At 32.5% G+C, this 24,297-nt stretch overlaps 1 protein-coding gene across 1 annotated transcript in view; it reads right to left on the reverse strand.

The window, feature by feature from the left end:
- Positions 1-2,043: 2,043 nt before the first annotated feature.
- Positions 2,044-24,297, reverse strand: part of LOC120349631 (protein SAND-like) — a 119,766-nt gene continuing 97,512 nt past the window's right edge. The window contains exons 7-8 of the mRNA XM_039420105.1: positions 9,709-10,035; positions 2,044-2,118 (exon numbers count right to left, since the gene is read on the reverse strand). Coding sequence (XP_039276039.1) covers positions 2,044-2,118; positions 9,709-10,035 — 402 coding nt within the window. The remainder of the gene's footprint in view (positions 2,119-9,708; positions 10,036-24,297) is intronic.

Below are 24,297 nucleotides of genomic sequence, written 5' to 3' on the forward strand. Positions count from 1 at the left end.
GGTGTGATTTCAGTCTTTTGGGGCTTAGCCTTTTATAAGTATAGAGAGAGAGAGATTGTTGTTTCCCATTGGTGATGCAAAACAAAGCTAATACAAGCAAATGGCTGATACAAAGTCCAACAGCTGAAAAATTAGCTTACATGAAACATTTTTGAAATTTGTCAGCTGTTGAATGATTACAAATGAAAATGAGCTTTCTTTTTGTAATTATAGTGTCCAGCTGTTAGATTGCATAATATAATCACTACTTACTAGGAAAAATCCATTTGTCTGAATAGGACTTTATAGTTGAATTTAATTTTTATTCAGTTTTGTGTAAAATTATTGTAAAGTTAGGGTAGAGAATTTACTTCACATTATATTGTGGTTATTCAAAAGTTTTATAAGATTCACAGTTTTTTAATGTAAAAATAAAGAATTGAAAATGTTATTCATTCAGAATAATAATTAAGGTAATCCTTCTCCATCTTTTCACGATAAAATATTGTAAAAATGTATTTTAAAAACGTTATTTTCATGTGAATTTTTTGAAATTTTCATTCGAAAGAAATGACCAAATGTGGGACAAGAAATGTAGAAAAAACCGTTTTATTCATGTTCTTTTCTGAGAGTTCAGTATACATGTTCAGTATAACGTGAAAATGTAGAAACAAAAAAAACGTTATTTTCAAGTTTCAGTTTCACGTACTTTTCACGTGAAAAGTTGGAACATTTACACTTTTTTTCACGTGAAAAAATGTGATTTTCTCAACTTTTCCACCAGAATATGACGACGTTATAATGTAAAACTGTGAGGACATAATTTTCACGTGAAAAAAACGCTCTTGTGTTACCTTGGACTTTCCTTTCAGGAGAGGGAATATTTAAATACATTTTTAGGTTATTGAATAAATTTGCTAGCAGATTAATTCAGGAAATAAAATCCTCATTTTCTAATTTGTAAAGATTGTATACTTTGAACTGTTATTATTTTTGTTCTAGAAATGTTCAAACACCGGATCCTGGAGGAAAATCTGAATGCTACAAAAATTGAGATTGAATTGAGGTACAGTAACATAAACCAGTATGTAGCTCAAAAAACTGCTACTTCAAACAGGAAGAGATTAAAGTATTCTGGAGCACCACAATAAGGACCTTCCTTAATAGATAAATGACATGCATATGAGTTATTTTAATAAACAAACTTCTCACATTATTCAAGTCTTAACTATTTACATCCCTTAATTTTTCATCAATATGTCAATAGACATCTATTCACTGAATCCAATTCACTTAATATATTAATTATAGATAATTAAACAGGTATACTCTCTTGTCTAATGCCAGTTGCAGCTGGGTTAAAATATTATAATACTTGCAAATGTTATCTTCATCCTAAGCTGCTCTCCTAGATTTAAAAGAGGATTTCTTCTATAAAGGAGACAGGCTGCTTATAGATGGCTATTGATCTGTATTAATATCATTAGGTATTTGGGCCAATACATATCCATGGAAATGTATTGATGTGTATTGATGTGTATTGATATCAATACAGCTGGTTATGTATTGATATCCATGGATATGTATTGATTTGTATTGATATCAATAGGTATTTGGGCCAATACACATCAATACATATCCATGGATACCTATTGATGTGTTTATTGATATCAATACAGCTGGTTATGTATTGATATCCATGGATATGTATTGATTTGTATTGATATCAATAGGTATTTGGGCCAATACATATCCATGGAAATGTATTGATGTGTATTGATATCAATACAGCTGGTTATGTATTGATATCCATGGATATGTATTGATATCAATAGGAATTTGGGCAAATACACATCAATACATATCCATGGAAATGTATTGATGTGTATTGATATCAATACAGCTGGTTATGTATTGATATCCATGGATATTGTATTGATTTGTATTGATATCAATAGGTATTTGGGCCAATACATATCCATGGATACATATTGATGTGTATTGGCCCAAATACCTATTGATATCAATACATTTTTTTCTATTGATCTCTATTGATCACTTCCACTAGGGGATGGATTTTTCTATCAGGTGACCTCCAGCGACCAATCCTTGGGTCTCCTCGCCCTTCAAAGCCTTAAGCTAATAAGAATGATAATAAAATTGAAATTTGTACTTATATTCTTTGTGTAATCAATTCCCATGATAATTGATCTTTATTATTCATCATCTTACTAATAATTAATCTTTCTTTCAATATTTGTAACAAATTATCTCAAATAGCAAGCAAAATCGCTCATTGAAAAGATTGTATAGGTCTCTAGCAAACAGCTGCTCTGTTATCGCCGGGTGCGATATCAACAAGTGAGAGATCAGATAATAACGGGTATCCTGGCTACAATTGGAACAGCCAAATAGAAAAGAATTTTATTTGCTATTTATTGAATCATATAAAATAATGAAATTTTGAGGTTAGGCTATAATACTTACTGGCCGGCAACCTAATAACCGATCAAGCCGTATAATTTGAAATTTAGTCAGACACCTTTGGCAAATTTTTTTGTAAACAAATAGCATTCAACCAGAGGATTTGGTAACCACATGGCATGTTATTGTAAATGGAAAAACAACTTAATAAACTTATAAAAATTTATTGTGTAAAATGAGCAAGTACAAAATACATAAAATAAATAAAAATATTAAGGAAGTATGTATATTCTATCAGGTGCATGGATACATTTGTAATTTTTTAGATGAGCCATTCAAATTGCAGTGGCTGATTGGCGGTAATAACGAGTCGATTCAAAAATAACCATCAGTATTTATATAAATGATAATAATGTATAAGTTATCACTACTCAGTTCATGTATCAGATGTAATCTGAGTAATTATAAAATATAACACATAAGATATAGGTAATATCCTAGCAGATTGACATAGACTATTTGATTATACAATGGCGTAGTAGTTGAATATTTAAATAATATGCAAATTTGGAATATGGAAGTATGATCGTAGAGAATAGGGGTAGATCAGAGCCCACTTGCTTGCCAGATGACACCATGGAACGCCACTAAATTTTAAGAGCACAAGTCCCTTCTTTGTTAAATTGTACATTTGAAAGATTTAAGTTTAAATTTGATAAATAATTCTCATGAGACTTAGTGAGGCCGTATTAAGGCATAAGTCATTCAGATATTTATTTATTCCCTTGGAGAGGACGACTTCGGCCACCAGAAAACCCAAGACAACGGGAAATTCGGATCGCCATCATCATCTTGTGAACTTCGGCATGTGAGTGATAGTTAACAAGAAATATATAAATATAGGGCGCCCTCAGTGCTGAAACTGGTCTCCTGGTGACAAATGATTTTGTCGGAGAAGGCTTAGTTGTTGAAATTGTGCTAGACCCTGAGATCTGCGGATTCTTATCTGATCAATAATGTGATCCTAATTCTAGTGGTTTGAGGGTCTTGGAATTAAAAACATAGATATGCGATTGACTGACTGCTCTTATAATAATGAGAATAAAATAGAGAATATTACAAAATACATCTTTACATGGATAATAGAATATTCAATCTGTCTTTAAGAGACCAAATTTAATACGTCTTTAAGAGACCAAATTTACGGGGCACATCTGATATTGTAGTGGGGGTTATCAAGTACTTATCTAAGATCTGTCGTCCTCGAGTCCGGTGTCCAAAGGGTGATGGGTGAGGATGAAGGGTGATGGCCTCCAGGCATCGGGCTAGTGGCGTCAGATCGAAGATCGTCTTTCAGCCCCGCACGGCAATGTCAGATGTCCGATATCACCGGCCATCTCGGTCGGCGAATTCGTAAGCCCTCGTTTGACAGCAAGGCATATTTACAGCATGATCCTCGAATGAGTATTCAAGAATACACACACACACACACACACACAAAAAAAAACCTGCAACACAAGTCACAACTACTTAGTAGCTAATGCTAGAATAAATATCATACTAAATATTGTATTCAATGAATGATTTCTCAAGAAATCATCTAATGAATACAATAAATACAATTTACATTAAATATAAAATTAGAGGAATATTATAGGTTTTAATTGTAGAATTTGAAATCTATAATGAATGGGATTATGGAAAGAAATTACTAGTTAAAAGAATGATGAAAAGTTACAGAGTTGCAGTAGATCTACAACCAGTGAGTATTCCAGACTTTACTCACAATAACAAAATTCCAGAGATATAAATGGCCTGTATCAATAAAAAATAGGAATATAGGCTCCATTTAGTATAGCTTTCTTGTACATTAGGATATCGTCATACATCTCAGATGTAAGACTACAAAATTGAGTGAAAAATTAACTAAATTAATTGAATAATTGTTAAATCAGGGGTTGTTCCCTGTAATATCAAAATTATTAAAATAAAGACAATACAACAATACTATAAAATATTCATTAATCACTCTTAAATGGGTTTTCGACTGTCACTAATCCATAGCCTACAATAATAATAAGGTGCAGCAGTCAACCGCTCTGAATGGAAATTAACTATGCCATTAATAAATTAATAAAAGGATTAGCAATTTCAAACTGATGGGATAAATGATTCCCAATAATTTAATTTTAGTCTCCAGGAGAGAATAAAAAAACTGTCTGGAAAAGACATTATCCAATCAGGCCAATAAATAATTAAGCTCAGAAAACATGTCTGTACTCTACAGAAGATAAAAGCGGTCTCCTGTTCAGGTCTCCAAGTCGACCGAACCAGGCTCAAAAATAGGTATCAGGGCTGGTACTATTATGCATTAAAAAATACCAAATTACAAAGGACGTGGTGGGGACGACAATAATTTCCCTCAATAGAATGAGAAAGGAATACAACTAACAAAGACAGAATACAGGAAAATTCCCTCGAGCAAATTAGAAGACTCAGCAACAGAATGGACGTTCAACTGATTTTTTATGATGATTTTGCGTTTACAACAATTCTAAGTACTCTAGGAAAACGTTTGAAAACAATGGAGGAAATATCAGAATTTAATTACGTAATGTGCGGAATGACATCATGAAATTACTCCGATACCGTGAGAAAATCACAATGTTAATCCAGCACTCTAATAAAATTTTATCTTGGAAAAGTTATAATGTTATAATTTCAAAAAAAAAATAAATTTTGGCACAGTGCTTCGAGTGAAACAAGATTTTAAAAAGCTAGCTCGTTAAAGGTTATACAAATATTAGAATTAATATCAAACTTGCCCATATCTTGAGACGTACGAAAACGATTTTACTAATTAAGAACTATATCAGATTTACATGTCTAAGTATGCACAGATGAAATTAATCTATTCAAATTTAAAGTTATAATATATATATTATATTATTATTATTATTATATGCTCACTCGATCATTAACTTTATTAGTAAATTTTAAAAATATAAATGAAGCTCACGTTCACTGGATAAATTATTTATCTAATTTCTATCAGAGGCCGAACCTTCATCCCTTATATATATATATATATATATATATATATAATATATATATATATATAATATATATATTATATATATATATATATATATAAATGTATTTGAGATGTATTATTTATTTCCATTAATTTGGAAGAAGGTATATGAGATTTTATTCGACAAGCAACAGCAAGTCGATAACTGAGCTGCATAGTCTAACATAGGATTGATGATTTAAGAAGCACATGGTAATTTTTCGTGCTAAAAAACTAGAACCTAATAAGTGAGCTATTCTGTGATACTTTTTTGATATATATATTTATGCTTATTTTTACTCTTTTACTTGTTGCTCTATATTGTGACGTTATTCTTTACATTTAAATAACGAGTAGCCTCCTGCTTTGCATCAGTCGGTAGAGCATGAAATATTGATATATAATTATAAAAATTAGGTCGTGGTTTTTCAATAGAATACAGTCTCAAAAATCTTTATAGGCCCAGGTATGAGCTTCCCCTATAACTCTTGTAATTCATTAAAAAATAAATATATATAAATATGATACTTATACTATAGTGTTGAGGAATTAAAATAAATTGCACACTATAAACAATTTGATACATATATTAACAAATAATGCAAAAAATAGATCAAGGCAAAAAATATAAAGAGCGATAAAAATATATAATATAAAAATAGAACAATAATTGAAATCAGTAAAATATCACAGGCTAAACATTATACTCTAGATTTATAGCACGAAACATTACCATGTGCCTTTATTTTAAATCGTATGCATCCTTTTGCATGTAGCTGCGATATAAGCTTGCTAATACTTGTTGACTTGGACAATTCAATTAAAAATAGGTTCCTTAAGATCAAACTTGATAAATTGGCAACTAATAATCCAAATATATATATAAAATTCTCTAATATCTAGTAGATTTCTTTGTATTGAATATATATTTTATCTCAGGGTGCAAGATTCGGCACCTGATGGAATAAGTAGAGCAATTCATCTAGTGAATTAGAGCTACAACAAATTATCGCAAATTATTGCAAAAATTAATGATCATATGCATATGTTTAATAGCCTAGACTTTATACTTCTTTGATTCAATAGAATTTTCAGAAATGTACTGATTCATTTACTCCTTTAATAAAATACCTTTAATACTATATTTACTTGCGCAAGTATTTTTTATTAAATTCTTAATTTATAATAAAACCCTTTCGACGAGCTAGCTTTGATTATTAGATAAATTCGAAGCACTAGGGCGCCCATCACTAATTCAATATTTCTCACTCACGTGTCGAAATCTTCTTATAAGCCGCCGATGTCGATCCAACTCCTGGTGGTCCTGGAATATGGTAGCCGGAATCGTCTCTTCCAAGGGGTTACAAAATTATTTGAAATTGAAAATGACTTCTGCTTTATAAGAGCATCACAAAGTCTTTTAAGAAATTTAATAATTCAATCTAACTTTAGCTTTTACAAGTTATAGCAAGGTATTACGCTCTAAAATATTTAGGGTCCTCTCATGGTGGCATTTGGCTGGCGAGTGATGGTTCTCCTTTTTCAATTTTACAATTCTCATTTCTGACTTTCAAATTAACATAAAATTTGAATATCTTAGTCCTCCGCCATTTAAGGTTCAAATAGATCGTACAAAAAATATCAAATTATTACTTAGGTTGTGTGTTTAATAATTTCTTTGCCTTCGGGCCATCTCTATAACATAGACTATACAATAATTTAACATAAATCCCAAGCATTCATAGAAATATATATAAATATTTTTGAATTGGCATACTATTGCCGCCTATTAACTGCCATTGTGCTATTGGTGCATGCAAATTGTTTCAATATTCATGCGCTTGGTACCTCCTATTTCCTGAATACTTAATTATTTTTATTAGGTTTTTTAATTATGCTCTCCACATGCTAGTTAATATTCTATATACTAATATTTATTTCATGCTTCCTAATAGTTAGCCACGTGACCATGTGTTCTTTCAAATTGCATACCGTTTTGTTGCAATAGAGCTCTGCCAAGGGGTTTGGTCAGATTCTACGTTGCTCGATTCGGTCGATCATTAGGTCGCCGATCACTGAATGTATATACCTAACCTCAACCTTCAAAATATTTTATGTGATAATATATTTATTAGCAACAAATTCTTTCAAATCCTTTTTAGGTTTTTTGTACCGTTTAGCCAGAACAAGCTGATGCTATCTAATCTTAATTGTTATCTATTTGGCGATATTAGCCAGTTACTTTACTCAGACCTATTAATACTTCAGTTAGGGATTTTTATCTACCCAAATTTCCAATACTTTACACGCGCCCCTGAATTTGAATTCAAAATATTTGAAAATCACAATGTTTTTAATGAAAATCCACCCTTCAATACATCGATATATATCATACTTTATTTATAAATTATACTCTCAGATTTTTATCACAGTTCGCAGATCTATCTGCTGCACCTCCTTTAGACCTCTCTCAAATACAATAACAAATTCTCCTCCTCAACACACATAAAATATCATAAATATAATCTTCTAGACACATTCCTCCTTACAACACTCAAAACATAGTATTTTTAAATTCGCCGCTCGCAGGGCCGCCAACCTAACTACACACATTTCTTGATTCTCATAATTGATTCTTTTCAGACAATAATTTCGATGTACAAAACTTCTGGGATTATATTTTATAGTACTTCTTAGGTCTTAATATAAATAGTTTTCTATACATTAGGTACAATACTTTTCTTTTGCTAATGGCTCTTTGGTTTTGGGTAACTAGCATTCACTTTAGGTTTTTTCAGGGTACAAACATGGCATAACTAACGGTAATAAATATGAAACATATAAATAAATATACTAACATTTATAAATATAATAAATAACAGTAATAAATAACATTTTTGGGTTACAATACTTCTTTTTATAATCATGTGTTGAGTACTACATTCGATTCAGGTGGCTTTGGCCAGCTGACTGCTTGTTCTACATTTATACTGCCTACGTCATAACTGGTTGTCGAAACTCGCAATTAACCTAACTGCTCAATTTTTTCTCTTTAAAGGTAATTTACAAATTTTAAATATTCTATCCCCGCTTGTGTCCTTTTTTGTTTGATGTAACTAATTTAATTACATAATTAAAAATTATTCTTTTGCTTGTTGCAGGCTTTGGATAGTTGGGAGAAATCAAAAATCTGATTTGTTGACACGAGGTTGCTTCATCAATATTAAATTTATTAAGAAAGGTTAGTAATTGGCTTGATAGTGGTGTTTTCCTTGATTTCTTATCGTATTTATTTCAAATTTGACGATATTGCATGTAAAAATCCCGTGGTTTACTTGCATCTTCTTGCATTCTATTTGTAGATGTTGTAGGCTGGTGAGGTTATCTGCTGTTGATTTGTGAGGCTGTCCTATTGATAATTTTTTCATCATAAATTTAAAGCCCTTGTATCTTGTGTATTCTTTCAAACAATTCCTTACTTCATTTATGATAATTCCTTTTAATCCATTCTTTTTCCAATCATCCTGCACTCTTAACTCATCCTTCCTTTCATTTTCGTTTAAAATTCTCGATTTCAGTTCTTTATAAATTAGTAGGCTCACAACAACAAACATTCTTGTAATATTAAATTCCCAATCATCAATAGTAGATTCATTTAACAACAACAATACAATATTTTTCATCCTATCCACAACACAGTCTTTTATCCATATCACAGCCATCATAACAAACATTACACACCATATCAAAACATTTATTTTCTCTTTAATAGTATAATCTCTTATCATATAATAGTCAGGTACTTCCATTTTATTAATATAATTCCTTGTTTCCCTCACTCTTCTTAGACACTTTCCATTCTTCATTAGCTCCCACAAGTAATCCAATCTATTGTCCGCGCATGAATCGATAGTAGTCCTTCTAATAGCTTCGGTTCTATCCCATTTATTTGATCCGTTTTTCCGGTCACATCGCTGATTTGCCCTCTTGAAGCGAATGTGCCGCGGATGCATGCCGTCGGTGATCTCTTTCTGTCCTCCTAAGTGCCGGTCTGGTGTCCTCCTCGGGCGTTTAAAACGTGCATGCGGCCTCCATCGGCGCACGAGGTTCCTCCGTTTCTTCCGCTTCTTTCTCCACCTCCGGGCCTTGCGATGCATGTTCTTTTTTCGGTCCTGTAGTCCTTCTCGGTACTGATGCTGGTCGGGTGTCCTCGGGCGCTTCCGTCTCCGGGCCTTGCGGTGGTCGCTCCTTTTGTCCTGGATGTTGTCCTCTCGGTCCGGGTCCTTGGTCTGCTGTGGGGTCGATTGATGCACGGGTGTGGTGTGCAGATACATGGTGGCGGTCTCCTCCTGGCGATTGTTTATTTTTGGCGGTGATGGGATTTCTTCATTATTGTAATGCATCAGTTCTTGTTGTAGGGTGGTGGCCGGTAGTGATTCTTCGGGGGCGGGTTGCTCTTCGGCGGGGAACAGGATACTTAAAATGGGTTGTTGCTTGCGGCTGGTTTTAATTGCATGGTGGGTGGCGGTTTTTGATGGTGATTTATCAGGTGTTGGGTTCTGTGTTTTTTGTTGATTTAATCCTGTTGCATGCGCTAATGTATAATTTGTGCTTACTTGTTGAGGTGGCGGTTTATAATTTCTGTTGTAATTATTCTGAGTGTGACTATTATTTGAGTTTAATCGATCACGGCCATCATAGTGATTCCTGCGGTTGCTCTGCTGGGCGTAATGGTTGGTTGTGCGATTTTGAAATTTTTCATTATTCCAGTTACCATTTTGCTTGTGCTCATAGCGGCGTTCAAATTGAGGGGCAGATCGGTAGCGATCATATGATACCGGTTCATAATTTTGGCGGTTATACTGATTACTTTTTGAGTTATGTTGATTCTGTGTGTATCTTTGGTCTGAACGGTGGTTTGACATTGCCATCACAGACTGTATGCCATATAAATGATTTATCAGCTGTTTGCAATCAGTAATGGGTTGTGTGGCGAGTGCCATTCTAACTTGATATGGTAGTTTCTTTAGAATAATACTTGCCAATGCTAATTCGTTAATGGGCTCGCTCAATTGAGAATTTTTGAACTGTAGGGCAGTGACGAAAGTAGTACATGCACCATCTAAGTAAGGGTTGAAATCGCATGATATGATGTCCGCTAGCACGTCCAACTGTTCACTTCTGCTCCAATACTGTTCCAGGAAGACAGCTACAAACTCATCCAATGATGTAAATTCATGGGCTCTACTCCGAAAGAACATCAGGGGTTCGCCAATCAATAACTAGTCAAACGAAGACGCCACATGCTCCAAGAGGTAGGTGCAAGAGTTTGTACTAATTTTATCTGATCAATGAATGGTTGAGGTTGCAAATGGCGATCAGTATTATCAAATTTTCCAGTCCTTGCAATATACTATGTGAGTTGATGTTATCTGCTTGAATCCTTGAGGTTGTGTTGGATATGATTTTCTAATGCTGTTATTTTTTCTTGTGCCATCTGCCATTACTATTATGTGTAATTATTAGCGTTTATTTCTTGATCTAATTGAGTCAGAGTGGATTTTTGGAATTAGTAGAGTTCCGTTTAAAGCTTTACAGGTTTCTGTGTTTTGATTGATGCTACTTGCAGTTGGTTCATTTTTGTGGACATATTAATGTTTATTTTGTATTTCTTTAATACTGTTAATATTATGTCAACTGTAGTTGTTAAATTTTGATTGGCAACGGTAATTTGTTTGTTGATTTCTTGATGGCAATCGGCCTTAATGTTATTTGTTAAATCTGAATGGTGTAGTGATTTGTGGTTAGGTTATCTATCCTTTTGTTGAGTTCACAGGTAATCGTATCCAACCTTTCCGATAATCCTGCCGTAACTTTATCCTGACTTTCTTTCTGTAGATTTATCATTGCTTTTAATTCTTCCCTATGATTCTCTACTTTAGTCTCAATAGTATCCAACCATCGTTCTACTGATTTTATAGCGCCTGCTGTCTCTTTCATGCCCTGTTCCACTGTTTGCTTATTTGCCTCTTTTATTGCAGCATTCTCTTTTTTAATCTCCTGCATCATATTATCCATTGTGTTTTGTAACATAATATTGAACATACTGCTAGTTTGTTCCATTATTACCTTTTTAAATGGATCTAGCTCTGTGACTGAAAATAGACTTTGTTTGCTCAGATGTGACTCGGCCTCTGGAGATGCGGGTTCTGCAGGCTGCTCCTCGCCCCCTTCAAAGTTGATCTCTGCTATCCGTTGATTCAAGGTGTGTCAGCGGCGTCGATTCGAGTGGATGATAGAGGTTGCAGACCTTGTGGATTGAAGACTATCGACCCGACACTTCCTGGTTCCCTTTCTCATGGCGTATTGGCATCTACCATGGGGGGTTGATGTGCTGGGAGTCGACAAAGTGGGATCTGTGCAACCGCCGTACATATATGAAACTTCAGAGTTTGGGGAGTGTGATCATTGTCAAATATGATAAAGCTAATTAAAATAAATAATAATCGAAAATGCTTAAAAAGAGACACAAACCGGGACTTACAGTGAAACAGTTATGTGCAAAGTGTTTGGATATTCAAAAGACAAGGTATTTATACTTAAGTTTTTTATAATGCTCTAGCCCCCCCAATATTTAATATTAATTCCTGACTAGTTTACAGACTGTGACTTATTTTCCAACCGGCTTAAATACATAATATATTCTTGACTAGAAGTAATAGCAGTTTAGGCTTATAAAATATAATCTCTCTCTATAAAACATATATTTTTTACAATAACAATAATATAAAATTTTCTTTAAAACATATAATTTCTCTTTATTTAAAGCTATTGGTTCCCCAAAAAGTAATACAAAGTTTACTTCGCCTGTTTTCCTCAATACTCATATAAGTTATCTCTAATTTCATTATCCATCACGATAATTTTAATAAACTAGACTTGTCTTCAATATTATCTTCAATATGGGAATTGACTTAATTTCAAATAATTATTTAATGAGCTCAGCTCTCATCATCAGCCCCACGTTGGTACGGCATGTTTCTGTGACGTTATTCTTTATATTAAAATAACGAGTAGCCTCCTGCTTGGCATCAGTCAGTAGAGCATGAAATATTGATATATAATTATAAAAATTAGGTCGTGGTTTTTCAATAGAATACAGTCTCAAAATCTTTATAAGCCCGGTATGAGCTTCCCCTATAACTCTTGTAATTCATTAAAAAATAAATATATATAAATATGATACTTATATATAGTGTTGAGGAATTAAAATAAATTGCACACCATAAACAATTTGATACATATATTAACAAATAATGAAAAAAATAGTCAAGGCAAAAAATATAAGAGCGATAAAAATATAATATAAAAATAGAACAATAATTGAAATCAGTAAAATATCACAGGCTAAACATTATACTCTAGATTATAGCACGAACATTACCATGTGCCTTTATTTTAAATCATATGCATCCTTTTGCATGTAGCTGCGATATAAGCTTGCTAATACTTGTTGACTTGGACAATTCAATCAAAAATAGGTTCCTTAAGATCAACTTGATAATTGGCAATAATAATCCAAATATATATATAAAATTCTCTAAAATCTAGTAGATCCTTGTATGAATATATAATTTTATCTCAGGGTGCAAGATTCGGCACCTGATGGAATAGTAGAGCAATTCATCTAGTGAATTAGAGCTACAACAAATTATCGCAATATTGCAAAAATTAATGATCATAGCATATGTTTAATAGCCTAGACTTATACTTCTTGATTCAATAGATTTTCAGAATGTACTGATTCATTTACTCCTTTAATAAAATACCTTTAATACTATATTTACTTGCCCAAGTATTTTTTATTAAATTCTTAATTTATAATAAAACCCTTTTGTGCCTGCACTTTTTTAAAGATGATAAGGAAAGACAATTTTGAATAAAATTTAGAATTTAGAAATAGGCCGACACATCTAGAAAATACCTGAGTCTATACCTAATTCATGCAGGTGAACGGGCTAGAGTCAAGAAAACTTCAATTAATCTTGCCATGCCTGATTTAATAGGTTTATACTATAGAATAACACTACAATTTGAAATAATAGAAAAATACAAACAGCTTCAATAAACATTGGCAGCTAAAATCGAACAACAGAAACAACAATTCATGTTACTTTGTTGACATTCTTCATCTGATTCGGGGGCGCATTACTATCCCCGTTTAGATAGCAATACGTCACAAAACCAAACAAGATCAGTCATAAAATAACCAATCAATTTCAACATGAAATTACTCAAGAAAGAGAAAACCCGTTGAACCCAAATTTCGTCGATAGTAACCCATATAACCCATTTCATAATAATTTTGAATCCCCACTTTTATTGACATTCTCGAATGAACCTTTGTTTCACTACACTGCACTTCGTTGGTTTGTACGTTGCTTTATCGTCGGGGTTACAGTACCTTGTTTTTGGCGGTGAGCTTTTACCGGTTGAATTTGGCTTGACGGCGACGTCCTCTTACGTCCTAGACCTGTCGTCTGAACGGGTGTCTTGAAGCGGTTTTACATAAAGTTGCGGAACCAAAGGGGTGGTAGTACAAGAAGTTGGTTTGGGGACACACATGAACCGCTGTAAATAAATGTATTACAGCATTAATTTCTAACTCTTCCTACAATTCATCAAAAGCTAAAACAGGAGTTATCTATTGATTACAATTAATTAAATTCTCTCATTCTATTTGAATCCTCATTTTATATAGATTTTTATCTTTAAACTACTGATTCTTTTTATCAGAATTAATGGATCTTTCTTCACAAATAATTCAAATTGAAATGATGCTAACTTATATGATATTTTTCATTTGGTTTGCGAAATCAAATATAATTTTTCATATAGTAGCTCGGCTAGTATTGTTGGAAACTTGTGCGCCAGCCAACATTTATTTTATTTATTATTTATGAGCTATAGGACGCAATCCAAGTGTAAATGACGGGCATTCGCCCAAAACTGCTCAGAACCTTAATTAAAAATGAACATTCCAGAGTTTATGATTTGATTTACCTACAAATACAAGTCCAAAAACTGAAATTATGAATTTATCACCTAATAAAACAAGACACTTTATAACACAATAAAAGAAAAAAATATTGAAAATTTCACTTTAAGGGAAGATAATGTTTGCCTTATAAGATTCATCTTGTGGATAGTTTTTACCTTTAATTAAATAAAATTAGTAGACACATAGAAAATAATTTAAATTGTATTAAAATTTGAACATTCATTAATATTAATTCCTGGAGAAGAAAAACTTTCTTCTTCATCTATTAAGATTTCTATCATAAAAAATTTACTAAATCATTCAAAAGCCTTAATGACATAAGAAAACAGAGTCTGAAAAATATAAATTAAAAAATGTCATAAACTCAATATGAACATAATCTTAAAAGTTTCATTCCAATTTAAAGGCTATCTTCCTGACTTTCAGCAATACTCTACGATAATATATCTCCAGAAACAATAACTCAAATGTAACGTAACTGAAAACTTTCTATACTTCTGTAGAAAAAAATTTATAAGTATCTTCCATCACTAATAAAACCAAAAGGATTATTCTCAATCAATATTATTAACTTGAAAAATAACAGGCTTAATAATTCAATACTCTTATGGAAGTTTCAATCAATTAAATTCCCTAAATTATATTTTAACCTTATTTTACGTACCTTAGCGGTTATTTGAAGAAACAATTATTCGTACATGATGAAGAAACACAATTAAACTTTTCAGGACATGGCACTACTAGAAAATTTAAACTTTAATAAAAATAAAACTAGCTCCTACATTAACTAAAAATGATATAAACTCATAAACTTGCCCAAAAAGGGCGAAACATAATGACTACATCTTTACTCTCGTAGTGCTCCTAGCAAAGTGTCCTCCGGAACGTAATCTGGTCTCTCGACTGGGGAATCCCCACTACTGTATTTAGAAACAGGTCTCCTATTGGGCGAATGGAATCAATTTGACCAATCGTCGCGTGGCTTCTAGAGCCTTTGGACCAAATAGTAACTGCAAAATCGGTAGTTTGTTATAATTTCAATGCTTGCTGTTTTCCAACTTATCGCACTCTATGTCGCGACAAGAAGGCTAAGTTTTAGAGATAATTCCATAATCTACATTCCTCGACGACTCGGAGCCACAATTTTTAAATATCTATCATGGGAAACTCGAAGTCATGGCCGTTCATAATAGAGAGAGAAAATAATTTATTTCGCTAACTCACTTACAATAATGGCTCTAGTCTATTACGTATTAAATTTACTATTATAACTTGGGAAAAGGCCTGAATTAAAGAGAGTGCCCGGCACACTACCCCTCATTCCGGTGTGAAACACGCAAAAAGAATTCTAATCAGGATATGTTACCATAGAGGCATTCTGTATGATTTGGAGAGTCGAATTTCTGGATTGATAGTAGGATCCAATTTGAAGCGGGCCCTCTTCAAAAGAAATCTCTTTAATCATTCCGAAATTCAGCAAAATGTATAACTAATAGAGATTTGTGGCAAGAGTCTTTAAAACAGTGGCAAGAGTCAGGACAAAACAATATGGGCGTGTCCACCTTTTAAGTAGGCACTAAAGACGGACCGAGTATAATAATCTTGAATACTTCAATCACTTTATTGAGTCCCTGGTTATTTTCTTGGCAAACTCTAACAAGGGAAAACGTTTAAAAGACATCATAGTTTTAATTGGTTCTATGTTACTCTGCTGTTGTAAAATATGAAGTACGTTTGATCATAATAGTAAAGGATGAAACTTTTTCACTCAGCTGAATGTATTGAAATCTAACTATCATTACTATAGAGTTGAGAGTGCAATATATTTTTAACAATATAAAGCAATTCAATAGGCAATACTATTCTACATCGACTACGATTGAGAATAGTAGTCGAGAGATAATAATGGTTGAAACTGCAACGCTAGCGAGCCATCGGAGAGCAATGACACACTCTTGATGTACATTCCGTAGCTATGAAAATTTCTATCCATTATTGTATTCCAGCAGGAAATCTCTATCACTGAATTGTATTAAAGTGAACTAAAACGGATCAGTTGAACAGAATAAACCTATGATAAGATTATAATATATTAATCACGGAAGGTAAACTAATAAAGAATAGCGATATCAACAAAATAATATGAAATATAAAGCGAATAGAATATAAAATATGAGGCCTTAGACATTATTCTTATTATTTTATGAATGAGAATATATTTTATCTATATGTACTAACTCCTAACTATGTGAATGTATAATTCTTAACTATGAATGGATGAGTATTAAGCTATTGAAAATGGGTATAGTATAGAATATTATGATAAATCGTCTTATGCTAATAACTTATGATTATTAGAGACATCACATACATACATTGCTACATAGGATATTATGACTGTTGATAACTTCAAAAATTGATCATCACCCGATTGCCAAACAATCAGTTATCTACTACCGTGGGAAAACTGTACAACCATTTCATTTACCGCGAGTATGCAGCCGTGCATGAAATAAAATTAACCCAATTCACCTACCTAAATATATTAATATTACGAAGTTAATAACATAATTTAATGACTAATCTAGTTGCGCAAGTTATTTACATTCCGGAATTTCTTCTATATACATTATATTGTCACGTAACAAAATCTTTGACTAATAAACCCTTCATGAACTCGTAATGAATCCTTCTAACAAATACGGTAAATATCTTTATCATAACTCTTTTTCTCCTTTCTCCTTCTCATTCATTAGGAATCATCTCGTTGAGTGTATAGGGACAAGGCTACAGAGTGGCGCCATACTCACAAAAACTTATCCAATTATAACTCACGACAAAAAATCTTGTCTTCAATAGACTGATCTGTTTCCTATTTTTTTCTGATCTGTTTCGGATATTTTTCAACATGACTCAAGCGTGATTTTGCATTATAATATTCCAGTAGGAAACCTTTACGACAGAACGCTAGTCAAAACAAAACTATGATCGAGTGCCAGGCTATAATCGACAATAATAATTCTGTATCTCGCTTCTCACTAGAGTACGTGACATTTTCTCTAAACACTGGAAGCATACTTTTCATCACATGATTTAATAATATGAAAATTCAACTCGATCAACTAGCTTGGGACTGCTAATGCTTGACTCCTGATTATCAACATCATGAAATTTACCAATACATTAACACATTAATAGACTACTATTACACTATTACTGATTCTCAAGTTCACTGACATTTTCAACCTTACTGGAGCCTCACATAATTATTTCTCAACTATAGACTTCATATTTAACTAGATCTCAAAACATTCCAACTTATTCACATGGAAAACTTGATTGCAATTTTACTATTCATCATTAAAAAAAATGATCTTTTCATTAAAGATTTTCCTACTTTTTTTTATTTATTAATACTTTTTGACTACTTATCTCTAAAGGGTCCTACTACTGTTAATTACCTCAATTTAATTTTCCCAACAAATATTCTATTTCCTTTTTGACACGAATTTTCCTACATATTTCTACCTTATATCCCCATTTAAATTTTTAATCAACCTTTCAACTCTCAACTACAGAATAATTTAAACTCATGCTTAACTCAAGAGATTTTTCCCTTTTCATTTCAAATTCAACTAGGAGAATTTCACTGTTAATTTTATTTTAATTTAACCCGTTCAGTACTGTTCCAATATTTATTTCTACTTTCACTGATAACCATTTTAACATTACCTAGGTACTCGAAAAAGTTTCTCTGTTATTTTATTTGTATACCTTAACTAATCACTTTAAATATTCATTGTCTAAAACTTTCAATTTTCGTTACCATACCAAATTTCTAAGCAACTTTAAACTCAATAATACCCTTTTTTACCAATTTTTACTTGTGTTTTTGCGGCTGACTTTCCTACCAAACATTAACGAACCTTTTGACTGAGCTTCCCTAAACTGCATTACGCTGATTGTTTTCCTTACAATCACTACGAAGACTCACTAAATATTCTAGATTTCGGTTTACGTTATTCTACTGACGAGCCCCATAACTCTCGAATGAACCAGACCGTTTACTAGATACAATTAAATCTTAGCTCACACCATCTTCGGTGCCTTTCGCTAAAATTATACAATTCCACCGTACAAATTTGCAAGGTTAGTCACAGCTAAATTCCTTGATTTGTTACATGGACAGCTTTCGGGCAGTGCTCCGTTCTCTCTGGACACGGGCCTACACTCGCGCCGATTACCTAAATTCAACCAACACACACAGGCAGGACATCCCCTGTCCTCCTCTAAATCTGAGTCTCAACTAACAACAAAAAAAAATTCCCCACAGTCTACAGGAAACGTTACCAACACAACGGATCTTTACACTATCACTACGCATGCCTACCGCAAAAATCACACCTAAAAAATATTTTCCATAATAAAACTGATTCACCTTTTCGAGAATAAACATTACTGATAAAGGACTTAACAACCTCATCTGAATCAACTTATTTTCATACAAATCCCAAGGATTTGATTATCGTTTCAACTTTAATCTACATACCCAATTATTTAGTTTAAACATCTCAAGGCCAAAACTACTCATCAACTTTTCAAAACTACATATCAACAATAACTAATAAAACAGTTTCCTATTTATTCTCTGATTACCTTCGATCTACCTAAACTTATCAAAAAAATTTCCTATTTTCCCTAAACATTCCCCATAATAATTTCCGAATTTTCCTAATTTACTTGGGTTGACCTTAAAATCTCATATTCCCTTTCACTACTACTATAATGATATTCAACTACCAGACGTGAGACCAGAATACGTACGTTGACATTACAATAATTTCTATCATCATTCACGGAATTACAGAATACAAAAATTTATTCAGCACTTAGAATCAGTTGTTTTTACCTATGCTAGTTTCTTCAACTAATTTTTATTCTACCGTTAAACCTTCAATTTCTCAATGATCAATTTCAATATGAAGTTTCAGAATACTTTCAACTTAAGCATCAATGATATTTGACTTTATCTTTAAGCACTTCAAAAGATTATCATTTTAATGGTTTAACATAACTGAATAACTTTCCTGTTTCATCTACAATTATTTAAACTTCAGAAAAATTGGAGTAGCAACAATAAATTATTCATTCAACTCCAAACCCAAAATATTGACAGTTAACACGTTCACAGAATGAATTATTAAGTATAGACTCAGAAAAATTGATCTAGTATTATTAGAGTAAGTTATGAAAAATTTAATTTTTTAGAAAATTTGAATTCCAGAGATTTAAATATCTCCAGACAGCAGAGTCGGCGCAGTTGTGTGCCTTTCGCTAAACATTCAGCAGAGTGGTGCAGTTGTGTGCCTGCACTTTTTTAAAGATGATAAAGAAAGACAATTTTGAATAAAATTTAGAATTTAGAAATAGGCCGACACATCTAGAAAATACCTGAGTCTATACCTAATTCATGCAGGTGAACGGGCTAGAGTCAAGAAAACTTCAATTAATCTTGCCATGCCTGATTTAATAGGTTTATACTATAGAATAACACTACAATTTGAAATAATAGAAAAATACAAACAGCTTCAATAAACATTGGCAGCTAAAATCGAACAACAGAAACAACAATATCATGTTACTTTGTTGACATTCTTCATCTGATTCGGGGGCGCATTACTATCCCCGTTTAGATAGCAATACGTCACAAAACCAAACAAGATCAGTCATAAAATAACCAATCAATTTCAACATGAAATTACTCAAGAAAGAGAAAACCCGTTGAACCCAAATTTCGTCGATAGTAACCCATATAACCTGTTTCATAATAATTTTGAATCCCCACTTTTTATTGACATTCTCGAATGAACCTTTGTTTCACTACACTGCACTTCCGTTGGTTTGTACGTTGCTTTATCGTCGGGGTTACAGTACCTTGTTTTTGGCGGTGAGCTTTTACCGGTTGAATTTGGCTTGACGGCGACGTCCTCTTACGTCCCTAGACCTGTCGTCTGAACGGGTGTCTTGAAGCGGTTTTACATAAAGTTGCGGAACCAAAGGGGTGGTAGTACAAGAAGTTGGTTTGGGGACACACATGAACCGCTGTAAATAAATGTATTACAGCATTAATTTCTAACTCTTCCTACAATTCATCAAAAGCTAAAACAGGAGTTATCTATTGATTACAATTAATTAAATTCTCTCATTCTATTTGAATCCTCATTTTATATAGATTTTTATCTTTAAACTACTGATTCTTTTTATCAGAATTAATGGATCTTTCTTCACAAATAATTCAAATTGAAATGATGCTAACTTATATGATATTTTTCGTTTGGTTTGCGAAATCAAATATAATTTTTCATATAGTAGCTCGGCTAGTATTGTTGGAAACTTGTGCGCCAGCCAACATTTATTTTATTTATTATTTATGAGCTATAGGACGCAATCCAAGTGTAAATGACGAGCATTCGCCCAAAACTGCTCAGAACCTTAATTAAAAATGAACATTCCAGAGTTTATGATTTGATTTACCTACAAATACAAGTCCAAAAACTGAAATTATGAATTTATCACCTAATAAAACAAGACACTTTATAACACAATAAAAGAAAAAAATATTGAAAATTTCACTTTAAGGGAAGATAATGTTTGCCTTATAAGATTCATCTTGTGGATAGTTTTACCTTTAATTAAATAAAATTAGTAGACACATAGAAAATAATTTAAATTGTATTAAAATTTGAACATTCATTAATATTAATTTCCTGGAGAAGAAAAACTTTCTTCTTCTTCATCTATTAAGATTTCTATCATAAAAAATTTACTAAATCATTCAAAAGCCTTAATGACATAAGAAAACAGAGTCTGAAAAATATAAATTAAAAAATGTCATAAACTCAATATGAACATAATCTTAAAAGTTTCATTCCAATTTAAAGGCTATCTTCCTGACTTTCAGCAATACTCTACGATAATATATCTCCAGAAACAATAACTCAAATGTAACGTAACTGAAAACTTTCTATACTTCTGTAGAAAAAATTATAAGTATCTTCCATCACTAATAAAACCAAAAGGATTATTCTCAATCAATATTATTAACTTGAAAAATAACAGGCTTAATTAATTCAATACTCTTATGGAAGTTTCAATCAATTAAATCCCTAAATTATATTTTAACCTTATTTACGTACCTTAGTGGTTATTTGAAGAAACAATTATTCGTACATGATGAAGAAACACAATTAAACTTTTCAGGACATGGCACTACTAGAAAATTTAAACTTCAATAAAAATAAAACTAGCTCCTACATTAACTAAAAATGATATAAACTCATAAACTTGCCCAAAAAGGGCGAAACATAATGACTACATCTTTACTCTCGTAGTGCTCCTAGCAAAGTGTCCTCGGAACGTAATCTGGTCTCTCGACTGGGGAATCCCCACTACTGTATTTAGAAACAGGTCTCCTATTGGGCGAATGGAATCAATTTGACCAATCGTCGCGTGGCTTCTAGAGCCTTTGGACCAAATAGTAACAGCAAAATCGGTAGTTTGTTATAATTTCAATGCTTGCTGTTTTCCAACTTATCGCACTCTATGTCGCGACAAGAAGGCTAAGTTTTAGAGATAATTCCATAATCTACATTCCTCGACGACTCGGAGCCACAATTTTTGAATATCTATCATGGGAAACTCGAAGTCATGGCCGTTCATAATAGAGAGAGAAAATAATTTATTCCGCTAACTCACTTACAATAATGGCTCTAGTCTATTGCGTATTAAATTTACTATTATAACTTGGGAAAAGGCCTGAATTAGAGAGAGTGCCCGGCACACTTTCGACGAGCTAGCTTTGATTATTAGATAAATTCGAAGCACTAGGGCGCCCATCACTAATTCAATATTTCTCACTCACGTGTCGAAATCTTTTATAAGCCGCCGATGTCGATCCAACTCCTGGTGGTCCTGGAATATGGTAGCCGGAATCGTCTCTTCCAAGGGGTTACAAATTATTGAAATTGAAAATGACTCTGCTTATAAGAGCATCACAAAGTCTTTTAAGAAATTTAATTCAATTAACTTTAGCTTTTACAAGTTATAGCAAGGTATTACGCTCTAAAATATTTAGGGTCCTCTCATGGTGGCATTTGGCTGGCGAGTGATGGTTCTCCTTTTTCAATTTTACAATTCTCATTTCCGACTTTCAAATTAACATAAAATTTGAATATCTTAGTCCTCCGCCATTTAAGGTTCAAATAGATCGTACAAAAAATATCAAATTATTACTTAGGTTGTGTGTTTAATAATTTCTTTGCCTTCGGCCATCTCTATAACATAGACTATACAATAATTTAACATAAATCCCAAGCATTCATAGAAATATATATAAATATTTTTGAATTGGCATACTATTGCCGCCTATTAACTGCCATTGTGCTATTGGTGCATGCAAATTGTTTCAATATTCATGCGCTTGGTACCTCCTATTTCCTGAATACTTAATTATTTTTATTAGGTTTTTTAATTATGCTCTCTACATGCTAGTTAATATTCTATATACTAATATTTATTTCATGCTTCCTAATAGTTAGCCACGTAACCATGTGTTCTTTCAAATTGCATACTGTTTTGTTGCAATAGAGCTCTGCCAAGGGGTTTGGTCAGATTCTATGTTGCTCGATTCGGTCGATCATTAGGTCGCCGATCACTGAATGTATATACCTAACCTCAACCTTCAAAATATTTTATGTAATAATATATTTATTAGCAACAAATTCTTTCAAATCCTTTTTAGGTTTTTTGTACCGTTTAGCCAGAACAAGCTGATGCTATCTAATCTTAATTGTTATCTATTTGGCGATATTAGCCAGTTACTTTACTCAGACCTATTAATACTTCAGTTAGGGATTTTTATCTACCCAAATTTCCAATACTTTACAATATATACATATTTATTTATTCGTTGATATTTGTGTAATATATTTATATCAATTTTATGGTGTATCCTTTATTTGTTTCCCTATCTCCATGCATCACCAATCTCGTTATAATCTATCTAGTTACCAGTATTGAAATATTGGTAAGATTACTATCCGACTATATTCTTCACCGAATAAGTTGGTTAAGACAGCGATATACAGCATTGAATATCAGATCTTTGGAAATAATACGTTCCAGAGATTTATATAAATTATCCAGTATCATTGCATCCGATTTGAAGAATCTCAAAATCATAGCATTAAGTTGCAGCAGCGCAAATTCTCGCATCTGTATTTGCGGAATTCGACAAATCAGTCACAGAAATTGTGAACTGTTGGAGCAGCCGACTGCAGTAACCGGCAAGAGCAGAGAACTACGGGAGCTCCTGGTCGAGCCAGTAAGAAATTGGTATTATATATATATTCTAAGAACCACAATAAGGGTCATATATTCTATTATTCATGCTCTACCGACTGCAGCCAAGCAGGGCAACTCATTATTGAAATAAATAACTTTACATATTTTACTAGTATTATTAGGCCAGTAGGCCTACACACATGATTTTTCTTTGAGTACTAATTGATTCTTGACAACAAAATATCTTTATAATAGATGGCTGTATGTTTCCTACTTAGTTAAGAAGAATCATTTATCAAAGAAAAATATGAAATTTAAGAAGCAATTAAGTAGATTACTACTGCTTTTCAATACTACATAATTTGCAAATGATATTTAATTTTGTCAATTAATATTATTATTTTACCGTTGATACAAT

Source organism: Nilaparvata lugens, chromosome 2, assembly GCF_014356525.2.
Source record: "Nilaparvata lugens isolate BPH chromosome 2, ASM1435652v1, whole genome shotgun sequence".
Classification (NCBI taxonomy): domain Eukaryota; kingdom Metazoa; phylum Arthropoda; class Insecta; order Hemiptera; family Delphacidae; genus Nilaparvata; species Nilaparvata lugens.